The following is a 15,511-nucleotide window of genomic DNA, read 5'->3' on the forward strand; positions in this document are numbered from 1 at the left end:
TACATCTATCTAGCATTCTCTCGGCATCTCTAGACATTGACTTCTTGTTCGTCCAGGAGGCTCGCTCTCACCTTACTGACCTTTCCTAGACCTCAAACGGTGACGGCCGCGGCGCGACCATCTGGACCTCACACGGCTTCCAAGGCGCTTCAGTCGCCATCCCGGCCAATAACTGGTGTACTGACATGAACAACCTCTTCGGCGACTTCGACGGCAAGGCGCGTAGTATCGTTGTCGCGAGTGGCTACAAGTGCCAGTTCTACACGTGAGTCATCCTTGGCTGTATGATACATTATAGAATTTGAGCTGATTCCCAATAGAGAGTACCGATGCCCATCAAACGGCAGGAAGCTTGATGAAGGTATGGTGAACCGAGAAGTTGCAATGGCAGAGCTCCCAGGAGACTTTGACCTAAAGATCCATAGCGCATACTGCGCGAAGATCGATGTGAAGTCTACTTCTTCCACTACTATCGGCAACCTGAATGAGGACCAGTCAACTGCTCTCACCACTCGCGCCGACTCCGACACTACATGGAACGCCGCCTGCGGCCTTTCCGATGGGCAGAACCTGCGTGGCACTCGATCGACCGATATTCCTTCCAACGAGCAGTGTTACGACCTCGAGGAGTGGAACGAGGGCTTTGATTGGGCGGTCAAGGTGCGGAGCTTCATCGTGTATGCGTACAACCGCTGCCAACTCTACACGTAAGTCACTGTCGTTCCTTTGGCTTGTCTGATATTGCATATATGGCAAGGATCGATATTGACTTTGGGTAGGGAGAACGGCTGTCCTGAGAACGGCAAGAAGTTGGAAGCTGGTAACAAGGAAAAGCATGATCAGACGTTCATGTATCTGCCATCCGAGTTTGACCGGAAGATCCGGAGCGTGCGCTGCGAGATGTTGATTTGAAGGGGGGGTGGCTCTTGGGCGTGACTACTTCATCGAAATTGGAACGTGGTTGCATTCTGAGATGACTTGGGGACGAGTCCAACGAGGGCTATTCTGACTTGGCGTAAGCTAACGGCCATCGTGGGTCTGTCTATGAGATAGGCTTATATGTCTAGCTTTAGTCAATTAACCAGGTTGCGAGGTTATGTCACCAAATTGCTTTATAGTGCCGATCATGTGTAGTAGATGGAAAAGAGTACCGTAGTTGCGACTATAATGAGGTACAGGCAAGCGTTTAACTCATCGTCACACGAGAGCCTGCAGATATTGAACGTATTATAGAGAGTGTTATCGACGTTGCAAAGTACCGCGAAGGCCTTCGGCCTGACCTAAAAGCAAAGGCAAAAGTGAGAGAAAGGCTGCCTGAGAGGCTCCAAGGACCTCCAACTGACTAACCGTAACGGTGGCGGAATGGCCCTACGTATCCACATGACGTAGTGGAGAACCGCTGTTCACCGCATGCAAACGCGAGGACGCGGCGTCTTTATTACCTATTTAAAGCAAAATGGGTGGGATTGTTGCGGTGAGGGGCTACTTTGTAGTGTGCTCCGCCCCATCGGCCACGGTTGCTTGCACCTTCCGATCTACACTCCACCAAACTACTGCCTCAGCTCAGCCGCAATTGCACCCATGTCTTGTCGTTCGTTGGGCATGGCCGACCCTTTGCACCGTGTGGCGCACCCGGGCGTGTCGCATTTAAAGGCGTGTGATGCCGCAAACCCCCCCGCCATCCAACCATCTTGAACTGCCCCTCCCCCGCCGCAATAAGCACATCACAACATTCTCCCGACCTTTGTCTTCTGCCTAGTATCCCTCTCCTACCTACGAATCTCTTCATTCTTGAACACCCTTATTTGTGTCCAAGAGACAGAATGGCAAGCCACGATTACTACGGCCAAAACCACGGCCAAGGTCAGGGCCAGGGCCAGGGCCAGGGCCAGGGTCAAGGTTACGGTTACGATGGCGCAAATCAGCAGCAAGGCTACGGATACAACTCGAACTATCCACCGCAAGGTCAAGCATATGGACAGCAGTCGCATGAGCAGTATGGCCAGGGAACCAGCCCTTACCCTCAGGGACAAGTGAGAATACGCCATCTCGCGCAACTTCAGCTACTGACCGTCGCGTAGAGTCCTTACCCACCGCCTTCACACGACCCGTACCAGCAGCAAGGATACGGCGCTCCTACCCAGGGCCATTATGATCCGAACCGCAGCACCTCTCCATACCCGCCTCAGCAGGTAGGACAGCATGACCCCAACCAGCAGTATGGAGCCCCGCAACAACAAGGCTACCACGACCCACAGCAAGGATACGGTGCTCAACAGCATGGAGTGCCTGGTCAGCCTGGTCAGCCCGGTGGACCTGCAGAAGGCGATCGCGGCTTGGGTTCGACGCTCGTCGGAGGCGCTGGCGGCGCGTTTCTGGGAAATAAGCTAGGCGGTGGAGCGCTGGGCACGATTGGAGGGCTGGTTGCTGGTGCGATCGGTGCGAATATGCTGAGTGACAAGTAAGTCGTCACCTCTCTCCTCTCCAGAGCATAGGCAAGAACGCGACGCTAACCTAAACAGGAAAGAGAAGAAACACAAACACAAGAAACACAGCAGCGGCCACAGCTCTAACCACGGCTCTTCGCAGCACGGCTCTTCGTACGGAGGCTCGTCTGCGGGCCTGGGTGGGTTATATGCTGATAGCAAGCACAAGAAACATAAGAAGCATAGGAGCCACAGCCGGGGAGGGAAGAGCAGCTCTTCGTCTAGTAGCGATTCCGACTGAGCGTGCACTACACTTCGGTCAAGACCTTTCTTTGTTGCTGCAGTTTTTTGAGTCTATCTGGTATGTCTGTACGGCTGCGCCTGGTACTCTGTTCGGTCGGTAGTTGGAGTAGCAGTATCTGCTAAGAATAATGAAACTATGCCTACATGTTATTCGTCGTGATTGTCAAAACAGTGTGGGGAGGCTCTCAGATTATGATGGCTCATTCGTCATAACTATCAAACTAATTACCAGGAGGCCTTCAGATTATGATGTCTTGTCCGTGAACACTGCCTGGAGGCCTTAGACCAATGCACCTAAACTATCTCAACCTTTTATTAATGATATGTGTTAATGTGTGTCTCTTAATCTTCAATCTCGTCCATCGTATGACGGCTAGGTTTTAGAATTGTAGACCTTCGGTACAAAAAAGTATCAACCTACCATGTCCTAATCCGGCCTAGCGTGCCACAGCCCAATTTTCTCCACCAAGTTACTCATCGCCAGAGTCACATTTTTAACATAACCCCGCAACGACAATAGCTTCAACATGGGAGACGTTCTTCTTCGGTTCTTCCGCAGCTCTCTGCCGGACGAGCTTGCCGCCGTCTTGGAGGATATTCTCAAGGCTACCGAATCTGGAGACTTCGCAGCCGTATTTGAGCTGCCACAAGTGCAGATTTTACTAGGCCATCAAGACAACGAATCCACAAAGGAAACCAAGAGAGAAAATTTCGGACTATGGAGCGACTACATTTTCCACCGCCTTGGGCAAATATTATCCAAAAGGGATGAAGAACAGGAAACGCCAGTAAGAGAAAAAGCGGCGTATCAGCAACACTTCTTCTTCGTTGTTGCGGTCGCAGCGCTATACGCGTTCATACAATCGACTGTGACAGGCCCGCCACTTCCTTTCAAGTCCGCGGAAACAATACTGCCAAAGGACGTGTCAGGCAATGCCACTACGCTTAGCAAAACTCGGTCGGACCTCATTGCATCTGTAAGCGCAGATGGCATTGCCGCGTACAGGCTCACAACGAACATTGAGTTCCTATGTCTTGCAGAGACGATCTTGATTTGTCCGCCTATACAAAAGAATATTGAGCTATCGACTTGGGCGCGATTGAGGACCAATTTCGTGCACCAGAGATTGCTCAGCGAACCAGCACCAAGTTTGCAGTCTGCTATCTACGATGACTTGAAGCTCGTTGAGGGTTTAATCCTTAACTCAGGGGAGAGCAAAAAGATGGCGGACCTGCATACGAGCTTTTTGTTAGAACGAGCATCTATCCATACGTATCATGGCTTCGACAAGAAAGCTCGAGCAGATTTGGACCAGGCGACTACGGAGCGGAACTTTGAGTTTGCGCTGACTGGGTTGATGGGCAAGAGAACGAAGTTCCAAGAGAAAGATACAAGTCAGCTACTTGTCCTGGCTCGAAGCGCAGGATCTGAGACGAATGGCACAGCGGATGGCGCTTCGAAACCAACGGCGCTAGACCTGAACGACGACACGCTGCTGGAGTCAATATCCTTCACCGAGAACACTACAACCACCGATATCAAGGACGAGTCGGCACTACCAGTATCTCTGAAATCTATGGACCCTTCAAATCAACCATTACTCGATCCGCTTGACTCTGTCATTCTGCTTTCGCTAGCAGAGAGTATCAAGAATACGAACCCTGTAGATGGACTCACACGAGAACAAACGATCCCATATGCCACAAGAGTTTTGGAAGGCGGAAGCTCAAACTGGCAGGTCTACACACAGGCTCTCCTCGTACGAAGTCGTATCGAAGGCCACCGGTCAAGGACTATGGAGCGCGGACTGCTTCAGCTACAAGCACTCGTTGATCAAGTCATAGCGGAAACATCAGGGGACGCTACAACAGATGCAGAAACAGGTGAGAAGGTGACGTCCTTCCTGCCTCAAGCAAAAGAAGGTGAGGCAGCTTCGGTGGAAGAACGCCTCCAGTATGTGTTTCCCCTCTGCTCGCCCTCACGCTGGGAGTTGGAGGCTGAGCTAGCTGCTCGGTGGGTTCACATTGGGGGTCTACGGTCCGCGCTTGAGATATACGAAAGGCTGGAGATGTGGGCTGAAGCAGCATTATGCTATGCAGCCACAGAGAAGGAAGACAAAGCACGCAAGATGATCCGACGACAGCTTTTCCATGCAACAAATGGCGACGATGATAACGCCGATTTCGATGCGGAGACTTGGGAAGGACCGGCACGGGATCCACCACCGGCTGAAGCCCCGCGTTTCTACTGCATCTTGGGTGATATCAATCAAGACCTTTCCATGTACGAGAAGGCATGGGAGGTGTCCGGAGAACGGTACGCCCGCGCACAACGCTCCCTAGGCCAGCGCTACATCACAGAGAGAAACTATGCAAAGGCTGCGGAAGCGTATTCATTGTCACTCAAGATCAATGCTCTGTACCACCCTGCTTGGTTCGCGCTCGGCTGCGCACATCTTGAGCTCCAACAATTCAAAAATGCCGTCGAAGCCTTTTCACGTTGTGTGCAGCTCGATGATCATGATGCAGAAGCATGGTCGAATCTTGCTGCTTCATTACTGCATCTTCGACCAAAAGCTAAGACAGAGGCAGACGGCGAGGATGAGCAACCCGTGGCAAGGGTCACTAATCATCCAAGGACGGATGCACTGAAGGCTTTCAAGCGCGCCGCCAACCTCAAGCACGACAACTACCGCATCTGGAACAACGTGCTCGCCGTTGCGGCATCCACGGACCCGCCTTCCTGGACTGACGTCGTTACGTCACAGCGCCGTATTTGCGAAATCCGCGGTTCTACAGATGGCGAGAAATGCGTAGATGCCGAGATCCTAGACATGCTTGTCAAAGGTACCGTCAGGTCAGAGCAAGGATTCGACATTTCAAGGCCTGGCCTGCCCCGCATGGTCAACGAGCTCATAGAGAAACACGTCAAACCTCTCATCACTTTCTCACCTAAGCTGTGGAGTATCTTGGCGACGCTGTTCACGCATACTTCCCGTCCCGCTTCGGCACTAGAATGCCACGAGAAGGCTTGGCGCGCTGTTACGTCGCAGCCGAAGTGGGAGTCTGGTACTGAAGCTGACTGGAACGTGGTTGTGGACCAGACGATTGATTTGGTAGACGCGTATGAGACGTTGGGACCAAGGGAGAAGACGGAAGGCTTGGCTGCGGGTACTGGCGAGCTGGTGGCTAAGGATTGGAAGTTCAAGGCAAGGAGTGCGGTGAGGAGCGTCATGGGAAAAGGGAAAGAGAACTGGGAGGATGGCGACGGGTGGGAGAGGTTGAAGACTAGGCTGGATGAGCTCAAGGGTAAGGACTAGACATGTATTGCGGTTCGTACTTGATTAGCTCGTGGTTGATGGTGACGATATGGATTTTGTTCGAATTGCATCAAGTTCAAGATCAAACAAATGTCGATGATAGTCAATGCTTCCGAGACAGGGCATGGGTGTGGCTGACTAGGTGACTGATCAAGGACTATGTTCAGCACGTGCCGGGCGCCATGTCGTATCGCTTTCGCGGATCCTTGTCGACAGCCTTGCAGACTAATAACACGTGCAGACAGACACTCTGCGTGAGTTACAACACATAACGGAGGATTAACGAGTGTACCTAGCCCATTGTCCCTCTATTTCGCTTCTTGGTGCTTCTAGTGGGTCACGGTCGTCTTGGTAGTTGCTGTTGCCATCTCCAACATTAGCCACAGTGGGCACCTTGTGTTGATGCATTGACGCGTTGCTTTTACACTCCCACGTCCCCACGTACACAAGTACTGCCGCGGTGGGTTTTTTTAGCACCTTAACTTTCTCAACCTCAATTAAAAGCACGGCTTGAGAGGAAAGAGCACCCGCGGCAGTGCTGGGTTTACATGCAGCGGCGCCCACTGCCACGCCAGGACTCCGACCAAGACCTAACCACCCTGACCACCGATATCTCACCCCTCCTCTCTCCGGAGCATGACGATAGGCTCGACAGCCGACTTGCGGGCAAAGAATTGAGAGCACACGGCGTAAAGAGCGGGAAAGAGACGGGGACTGTGCCGAGCCAGCGACCTTCGAACGCAAATCGACACACGTACGGCACCTCCGCAATCGCCGCCGCACAGCAACCACACATGTCGAGCGAAAGGACAGGCCCTAGCACGGGCTCGCCAGCGAAGGGCATAATACCGGGGAGCACATTCGAGGGTCACAATAGCAAATGGCGGCAGCGACTGCGCAACCCGTGGGCATGCTCGCCGCGCATGCTGGTGACGACGCTGGCTGCCTTCGCTGCCCTGTCTCTCATGGCATACTCATTCTTGACAAGGCAACTTGACGTCAAGGGCTGCGAAATGTCGTATATGCGGCCCGCCTACTCGAAATACCAAGACTTTGACACAGAGTACACGCGCTTTGCAACCAAGTACTCTTTATATCTTTACCGAGAGGGTGGTATAGATGAGGACTTCAGAGTTAAAGGTGTGCCAGTACTTTTTATCCCCGGGAATGCGGGCAGCTACAAGCAAGTGCGGTCCCTCGCATCTGAAGCAGCATACCACTACCACAACAACATTCGGGAACACGTCGATGCGAGACAAGCAGGAAAGAGACCACTGGACTTCTTTGCAGTCGACTTCAACGAGGATATCACTGCATTTCATGGGCAGACATTGCTAGACCAGGCTGATTATCTCAACGATGCCATCAGATATATCCTATCTCTATATCACACCCCGGGACACGTCCTCCGCGACCCGAATCTGCCTGACCCCACTTCGGTCATCATAGTCGGGCACTCAATGGGAGGCGTCGTGGCCCGTACCATGCTCACCATGCCCAACTACCAAGCCAATTCCATCAACACAATCATCACTCTCGCGGCGCCACACGCAAGGCCGCCAGTCTCGTTTGACGGCGATATTGTCCGCACCTACAAGGGAGTCAATGACTACTGGCGACACTCGTACGCACAGGAATTGGCTGTTGACAACCCGCTCTGGCATGTCACGCTCATCTCAATCGCGGGAGGAGGGCTGGACACCATGATCTCCTCCGACTATGCAAGCATTGAGTCTTTGGTCCCAGAAACTCACGGTTTCACGGTCTTCACCTCTTCGATGCCAAATGTGTGGACTGGCATGGATCATCTGGCAATCACTTGGTGTGATCAGAATAGAAAGAGTGTTGTACGCGCGCTTTACGATGTGATTGACGTATCACGCGCTACGCAAACTGTCCCCCGTGCAGAGCGCATGCGGGGTTTCAAGAAATGGTTCCTGACCGGCCTTGAGGATATCACAGAGAAGACCTTGCCCCAAGTGGAGGCAAAAACGCTGCTCACTTTAGAAGAGGATAGTGCTATCGTTTCTCAAGACGATCGGCTTGTACTCAGAAGTCTAGGAAAGGCTAAGCAAAGGCCGCACGCGTATCTACTTGCCGTACCACCGCATGATGCGCAGGCAAGCAAATTCACTTTGTTGACGAATGAGAAATTGGACTCACCAGGCGAGCATGGCATGCTAGAGGTGCTCTTATGCAGCGTGTTCCCCTCAGCACCTGGGCAATCGACGACCCTTTTCGCGATGAATATGGATCTCTCAGCTGATAGCTCCGGTGCAACAAGGCTGGCTTGCAAAAATGCCGCGTCCGACGTCATTGCTCTTCCTGCGTCTACAAGCCAGTCCACGTATCCTTTCATCACAGAGCAACATCCATTCTCGTATCTCCAGTACGCGCTTGAAGATCTTGCAGAGTATCAGTTTGTAGCTATTGTTGACAAGGCTGGCGAACATAGCTCGGGATGGGTCGTCGCGGAATTCAGCACCGCTTCCGACTCCCTAGTCAATATTGACATGAGCTTGCAGCGCCTCTTGACAACCGGGCTCTCACTTCACCTTCCCGCTGGGCGCCCTTTGATGACGGATATCAAGGTCTTAGCCTTGCATTCCAGTCTCCTGGCTTACAACATCCACATCACCGAGCAATCGTGCGCCAATGGGGAGCTTCATGCTCCTCTACTGCGGCAGTACGTTACCGATGTCTATGAGAGCAAATTCTTTGTCAATGTCAAGGATGCCAGCATCAACCTCCACGGTGTGTCACCGTATATGCCACCGGCTCTGCATTCCAAGCAGCCATCGAATGGCTTGTCTCTACAGATCTGGTCGGACCCTACCTGCAACAGCAGCGTGGAGCTTACCTTAAAGGTGGATGTATTGGGCAGTCTCGGAAAGCTGTGGATGCGTTATCGCATCGTCTTCGCGGCGTTTCCACTCCTTATTGTCGCCCTAGTCTTACGCCAACAGTTCAGAACTTACGATGAAGCTGGAGTGTTCATGAGCTTCGCCCAGGGCCTGAACACGTGCCTCAGCACCTCGCTTCCTCTTTCCTTGGCCGCATTGACTTGCCTTTCAATCGCCCTAGCCGGTGCTCGACACCAGTCAGTAAAGCAGTCGCCCCTCAATGATTCTCCTAGCAATGTCACTACAACACTCGATGATACCAGCCACGAACTACTGCTCGGTTTAGACGATACATTTTTCTGTTTCCTCATCCCGCTGTTTGGGCTGATGTGTACCGGCATATGCGTTGCAATCAACTACGTTGCGCTTTTGCTTGAGTACATCTTTGCGTTTTTATATTCCCTGGCCAAGTCGTCTACGCGAGAAAACAATGAGGCGAAGCGGTTGCCATCAGCCTTCGCCGTGACATCGACTCGCCGGCGCATCGTCACAACCTGTATTCTGCTGTCCTTGGTCTCGACCGTTATACCCTATCATTTCGCATACGTGGTTCTTTGTCTTGTCCAACTTGCGACTTGTGTCCGAAGCTTCCAGTTAGCAAAAGAAACACGCCTTGACTCGAACTACAACTTCTACAACTACGCACACTCGATCCTCATTCTCATGCTCTGGATCCTTCCGATCAACCTTCCGGTCCTCGTCGTCTGGGTACGCAATTTGGCTGTTCACTGGCTGACACCGTTCTCAACTCACCATAACATCCTGTCGATCATGCCATTCATCTTCCTGGTCGAGACACTCAGCACCGGCCGCATGGTTCCTCGCGTGCAGTTGCGCATGTCGCTGTTCACCAATGTCCTCCTTTTTTCGATTGGCGCCTACGCTGCCGTCTACGGCGTTACATACGCGTATGTTCTCCATCATCTTGCGAACATACTTTGTGCATGGCTTGTCGCTGTGCACTTCGATGTTTCGAATTTGTCACCGGAGAGGATCGGCACTCTGCTGGAGCATGGCAATTCAGATAGCGAGCCAAAGAAACGACCATGAAGGGTTTCTGCCGCTGGGTGTTACATAGTCTTCCACTCGCAGCACGAGTCTCCTTCCACTACTGTTGATGCAGCGCACTACGCGCATCTCTTCGGTACCTAATGTCTACTTCCCTCCTACATGTTCTTCCAGCATATTCCAGCGTTTCAACATTAAACGATGAGCATTTTCGGTAGCCTGTGCATAGACCTTTCTTATTGGACCACGATCGCCTTCGGGCTAGATTTTCTTGTTGCATACTGACGGCGCTTTTCTACCTGCGACCGGATACCGCCCTACGAAAGGTGGACATTGGCGACTGCCATAATGGCGGGATTGGGTAATGCTGGCAATACGATGGGCATGTTCAAGAAGCGATGTAGACAAAAGGTGCTGCATAGCTCAAGTCGAGCAGTGCTGCAGGGAGCAACGACGGATGAAGAGTAGAGCGTCAAGCTTCAAATGACGTACTGTTACATGTCTATATGTGACCGAATGTGAAGCTATACTTGTCCAGTCTTGCCAGTCACCAATCTTGTTCACGTGGGATTGAGAACCTACTGTACATGATAAACCGAGCTTGATTGTAATTTTAAAGTTTACCCAGGTCCCTTCGGCCAGCCTGTATAGTCTAGACGCACGATTTCTGAAAGCATATAGACTTGAATTAGTGAACGTAAATCAGTGAATGCTCCGACACCGGTCCAAGCATTCATTTCAATTTCCTTTCTTACGATATAAGAAAATATCCTTAGAATTCAGCATGTTCAAACATTTTACTTACCATTATAAAAAGAGAATATCAACATCTGAGAAAATTGATAAAGTTCGCATGAAATTGGTAGGTGCCTCGAAGTAAAACACACGAAAGTAGTTCGCTCACTCATTTTGCACTACACTATATAGATAGTAAATGGGTTGACAGCGCCATTGAATGCTATGCTAGTCACATGCTTTTTCACAGACATACACACAAGAAAACAAACGCATCTATGCAAATACTCCACTCTATCGCCTCTTCTATAACGACACAAGGTCTCCTCACCTCCTCCTCTTGCCTCCAGCAGCGCCACCTCTACCTCTACCTCCACCAGCACCCTCACTCTCACCATCCTGATGTCTCCGCTTCTTACCCTCACGCTCCCAATACTCTTGCTTCTCTCTCTTCTCCCTCTCCGAACGCTTCTCTGCATTCTCCGCCACCTTCTTCTTATACGGGTCCTTCCGCTCCTCCTGCTTCTGCCTGCGTCTCTCGACCTTCTCATTGCGAATAGTAACAACCTGGTCCATGAGTCTGCGGGCCTTCTTCTCCTCGCCGCCCAGCACCACAGCGCGCTTCTGTAGATACGTCTCCTTCTTCTGAGGCTTCATCTGGGCGATTTGCGATTTGAAGGGGAGGTCTGCGGCGAGCTTGCGGGGTACGCGGAGGGGGTTGAAGACGCGGGTTTCGCGCACGATGGGGCGGTAGGCGCTGTTCTTCTCGCTGGGGGTGGCGATGCCGTTTTCGTACCGGACTTGGCCGGTCAGACGCATGCCGGTCCAACTTGTGCTTTCGCCGTCCATGTCTGATGTTGCTGGGGCGAGGAGGTTGGTGACGGTGTTGTAGAAGCGGCGGGGTTTGATGGGGTACCAGGCTCTCAGGAAGACGATGTCGCTCATGAGGATCTTGTCTTCAAAGGTTGCGCGGAAGTTGCCTTCTGGTTTGCTCAGCGCACGCTTGATCTGGCCTCGGACACCAGACACGGTTCTAATGCTTGCGCCCTCGAACTTGGCAATCTCAAGAGATGACTTGAACATGTCTTTGATGAAGGCGGTGTTTTTGAAGATCTTGTAGGGATGGCCGGTAAGTTTGAGTTTCTTGACAATCTCGGTGGATTCGTCGACGTTGAGTACTACACCCGTCGCTGATATCCTAAACCCAGGCGTCTTGTTGCTGAGGGATTGTATACACACGAAACCCGTATTGGGCGCGACGAGAGGACCATAGAACGTGCCGAAGCAATGCATATGCTCGGGTGTATACTTCAACATACGGTTCCTCGTTCTCGAATCAGAGATCGAGTAGATAGGGGTGGTCTGGAACCGCCGCCATCCGAGGGAAAAGATGAGCGGATCATTGGTTTTCAGAATCTTCTTATGCCATCTGTGTCTCTTGATGCGGATCTGTACGTAACCGAATCGCTCTTCTGTGGGCGTGAGACCGCCGATAAGAATAGGGAAGCGCGGGTTGAAGTGTACGGAGAACTCGTATGGGACGTTTTCGAGCACAATGCGAGCATATGTGCCTGCCTTGTGTCCTTCAACGCGTACGCGAGAAAGCTCATCTAGTTGGTCGAATTCGGAGCGGTTGATATCGAGCTGTTTCTGTATCATGGCTTTTTGCGCATCGTACCAGTCGTCTTCGCCGAACTCCTCTTCTTGTCCGCCTTCTTTCCGAGCGTCTGCTTTGTCGTTCATGAAACCTTCTCGGTCCTCTTCCTCGAAGCGGAGTTTGAGCTCTTCTTTCTTTCGGGCGTTCTTCTCGCGCTCCTCCTCGATTGTTCTGGCCTCGTCATCTGGTTCGGCTTTTGCTGGTTCTTCGCCGCCATGCTTTTCGCCAGTCTCCAAGTCTTCAAACTCTCCATCGCCTTCGTCTTCTTCATCGAAGCCTTCGAAGTCGTCACCGTCTTCCTCACCGTTGCCTCCCTTGCCGTTCATGTGGCCAGTAGCGAAGCGACTCTTCAAAGCTTCAACGTTATCTTCGTCTTCCCACTTTTCCGCCAGCTCCGCATAGTCAAACTGGGGGATGTAACGATCTTCAGCTTTCGCGGAGTCCTCGGTTTTTGACTTCTTGAAGAAGCCCCCTTCATCTTCTTCGTCCTCTTCAATCTCGACCTCATCGTTTCCTGTCCACTTCTTGATGACATCTTCTGGCGCGAGTTCCAAGTTGTACATCATCTTCGCAAGATCGATAACACGATATGGGCGCTTCTTTCCGTGCAGCTTGGCTGCGTTTTCTCGAAGGTTGGTTTTCCATCGCAACGCAGCATCATCATCTTCATCCTCTTCCGACTCCTCTGATACAAGATCGCCGTCCTCGAGTTCGTCCAGGTCCAGGTCATCTCCAGATAGTGATCCTAGGTCGGAATCACTGTCTGCGAAAGCCACGTCTTCTTCACCATTGATATCCTTCTCTTTGCGCGCAAGATTTGGCTTGCCGTTTGAAGGTCGACTAGTATCCAGGAAGCCAGTGTCATCTTCGCCGTCTTCTGCGTCGCTGTGGTCCTGCTGAAGCTCCTCGTCGTCGCTGTCGATGCCATCCAGATCTGCATCGTCCACCTCGTCAGCATCTGCTGCTCTAGCAGCACGATGGGATCTTCGGCCAGTATCTTCAACATCGTCATCCATGATCTTGTTGTCGACAAGCCCGCCGCCACTGAAGAGCCTAAATCCTCGATCGTCTTCACCGAGCAGCTTCCTGCCACCTTGCAGCCCGATCATCATCTGCTCGCCTAATCCCCGTTCCGAGTAATCCGCCTCCGGATCGAATGTAGACGATTTGACATCAATATAAACAGCGTCCTTGTCGACCAGCACACCACCGACATCCGACATGGGCGCATACAGAATCTTCTGCCTCTCCCCTAGCCTTGTGCGCTTCTTCTTTCCGCCAATCTTCTCGAGCTGCTTCTCTGCGTATGGTGTAGGACATGGATCTGGTAGGGCTTCCGTCGACGTAACTGTAAGATCGCCAACACCAGGTATATGCACTCGCGACCCCCCGGCCGGGAAGTTTGTGCCCCGCAAGTATCCGTACAACGCTATCGATCGATCGCATTTCGCGTTCTCTTCGATATCGGTCGGCGGCGTAATATCCAAAAAGCGATCAGCCAAGCAGTACGGATGCGAATTCCTCCACACCAGTGGTCTGGGGTTCTTCATGACACTCAGGAACCTAGTAAGATTCATGACTTCTCTGTCTGGGTACCGCCCATTTACCACGCCACTGAGGTAAAACAGCTTTGCGCCCTGGTACAGCTCGCTCCAAAACCTGTGCTTTAGCCGCTTCTTCTGCAGCTTGAGGGTTTCCTGTTTCCTGAACAGATCCAAGTGTGTAAGGATGCCAAACACGTTTCCTGGCATACCGCTTGCGCTGAGCACGTTCAAAAACTCCATGGTCTCCATTTCAAAGCCATAGTTGCCGTCAATCATGAGCAGTACTATGTCTACTACTTTGGCAATGTCGATCATGCTGGCGAGCGAGTCGGCGGGACATTCCATAAACGTGAGGCGCCGCCGTTTCGAGGTTACGACGGTGAGAGGCCCGGTTGGTGTGGAGAGTGTCTGCTTGGTGTATCGTCTGATCAAGCTCTTGATGAGCGTTGTCTTTCCCACGCCCGGTGGGCCGACGACGCCTACGATGATCGGGGGCGCTTCTTCGGGGAGGCGGTCGACGAGCGGGACATGGAGGCGCTTTTCTTTGACCTGCTGGTGTCAGTACAGCTTCGCACAGAAAGTTAGTGTTTGACATACTTCGGTAGAGCGCGCCGCCTGCTTTCGCAGTTTTCCTGGTGCTGAATATGCGAAAGCTTTCGGGTTTGGCCCTCCAGAATGCGGCTTCTTCTCCTTCGTGGCCCTATGCGGTCGGTTTGCCTGTGTGTCCGCCATATTTGCGATCTGCCGTGTCTGTGCCTTGCTCTCGCAAAGCAGTCTTCCAGACGATCAAAGAGCAGTCGAGAAAAGGCGACAGCAATGCAATGGTCGTGCCTACAAAACGAGAATCAGCAGCGCGCACTCTCGAGGTTCGCGGTTCACGAACTTTTTCGACGCTAGCCGGCATGCTAAGCTTCTCGGTGCAGGGATGCTTATCGATAAGCGCAGCGCGACTTCCGTCTGTGGTGGGGCACAGGGTGGGCTGTGAAGATGCCCCCCCCGTGTGCTGGGCCGGAACACGCACGTCATCGTCAGCTATCGCTCGCATAACCAAGGCTTTAGTGAAGGGGCCAGGGTTATCTCGGTGTCTGGACATCGTCGACGTATATAAATCACGCCTTGACCCCTCTTCACGCGTACCACTAACCCATCAACACTCACACACCACCACTCCTCCCCCACGCCTAACACTAAACTCCAAGATCCAAGATCCAGCCATCAACATGCCTCAGTACAACGTAAGATCCCCCCATCATAACGCCGCTACCCACTCAGCCCGCTAACACTCGCTAGGTCACCCTCAACAAGGACGCCTCCAAGGACGACCTCGAGAAGGCGAAGCAGCACGTCAAGGACCAGGGCGGCGAGATTGTCAGTGAATTCAGCTTGATCAAGGGCTTCACGTACGTTCTTACATCCCCTCGAGTCTTCCTACCCCTCCCAACATCATACTGATTCGTGAGAACAGGGCCAAGATCCCCGACGATGCCGTCTCGACGCTCCAGAGCAACGATAAGATCACTGTCGAGGCCGACGGAGAGGTCAGGACCCAATAGAGCCTCATAGTCGTTAGCATAGCGGACACAACGTTGAGACGAGCACTGCACGACATGATAGC

The 15,511-nt window shown here is 52.4% G+C and overlaps 6 protein-coding genes across 6 annotated transcripts; 5 read left to right on the plus strand and 1 right to left on the minus strand.

Annotated features, from left to right (window-relative positions):
* Positions 1–101: 101 nt before the first annotated feature.
* Positions 102–711, plus strand: K460DRAFT_271364 (uncharacterized protein; the record flags this gene model as incomplete). The annotated part of the gene is made up of 2 exons (XM_040927719.1): positions 102–265; positions 321–711. Coding segments are annotated over 2 exons (555 nt in total), but the record flags the coding sequence as incomplete, so codon positions are not given.
* A 1,092-nt stretch (positions 712–1,803) lies between these two features.
* K460DRAFT_20935 (uncharacterized protein) lies at positions 1,804–2,661 on the plus strand. Its single transcript, XM_040927253.1, has 2 exons — positions 1,804–2,033; positions 2,084–2,661. Exons 1-2 carry the CDS (start codon positions 1,912–1,914, stop codon positions 2,463–2,465), a joined length of 504 nt encoding a protein of 167 aa, XP_040793296.1. The 5' UTR covers positions 1,804–1,911; the 3' UTR covers positions 2,466–2,661.
* A 574-nt stretch (positions 2,662–3,235) lies between these two features.
* Positions 3,236–6,162, plus strand: K460DRAFT_361499 (TPR-like protein). Its single transcript, XM_040932472.1, has one exon. The coding sequence runs from the start codon at positions 3,257–3,259 to the stop codon at positions 6,047–6,049; it is 2,793 nt and encodes a 930-aa protein (XP_040793297.1). The 5' UTR covers positions 3,236–3,256; the 3' UTR covers positions 6,050–6,162.
* Positions 6,163–6,843: 681 nt separating this feature from the next.
* On the plus strand, positions 6,844–10,002 carry K460DRAFT_273006 (GPI inositol-deacylase; the record flags this gene model as incomplete). Its single annotated transcript, XM_040927845.1, has 1 exon — positions 6,844–10,002. The coding sequence occupies one exon, from the start codon at positions 6,844–6,846 to the stop codon at positions 10,000–10,002; it is 3,159 nt and encodes a 1,052-aa protein (XP_040793298.1).
* An 827-nt stretch (positions 10,003–10,829) lies between these two features.
* Positions 10,830–14,753, minus strand: K460DRAFT_327912 (DUF663-domain-containing protein). Its single transcript, XM_040930686.1, has 2 exons — positions 14,494–14,753; positions 10,830–14,445 (listed from the first exon to the last, which is right to left on the minus strand). Exons 1-2 carry the CDS (start codon positions 14,626–14,628, stop codon positions 11,023–11,025), a joined length of 3,558 nt encoding a protein of 1,185 aa, XP_040793299.1. The 5' UTR covers positions 14,629–14,753; the 3' UTR covers positions 10,830–11,022.
* A 363-nt stretch (positions 14,754–15,116) lies between these two features.
* K460DRAFT_269852 (uncharacterized protein) lies at positions 15,117–15,449 on the plus strand (the record flags this gene model as incomplete). The annotated part of the gene is made up of 3 exons (XM_040927606.1): positions 15,117–15,131; positions 15,187–15,296; positions 15,362–15,449. The coding sequence occupies 3 exons, from the start codon at positions 15,117–15,119 to the stop codon at positions 15,447–15,449; spliced, it is 213 nt and encodes a 70-aa protein (XP_040793300.1).
* Positions 15,450–15,511: the final 62 nt, after the last annotated feature.

Source organism: Cucurbitaria berberidis (genome assembly GCF_010015615.1).
Source record: "Cucurbitaria berberidis CBS 394.84 unplaced genomic scaffold K460scaffold_1, whole genome shotgun sequence".
Taxonomy (NCBI): domain Eukaryota; kingdom Fungi; phylum Ascomycota; class Dothideomycetes; order Pleosporales; family Cucurbitariaceae; genus Cucurbitaria; species Cucurbitaria berberidis.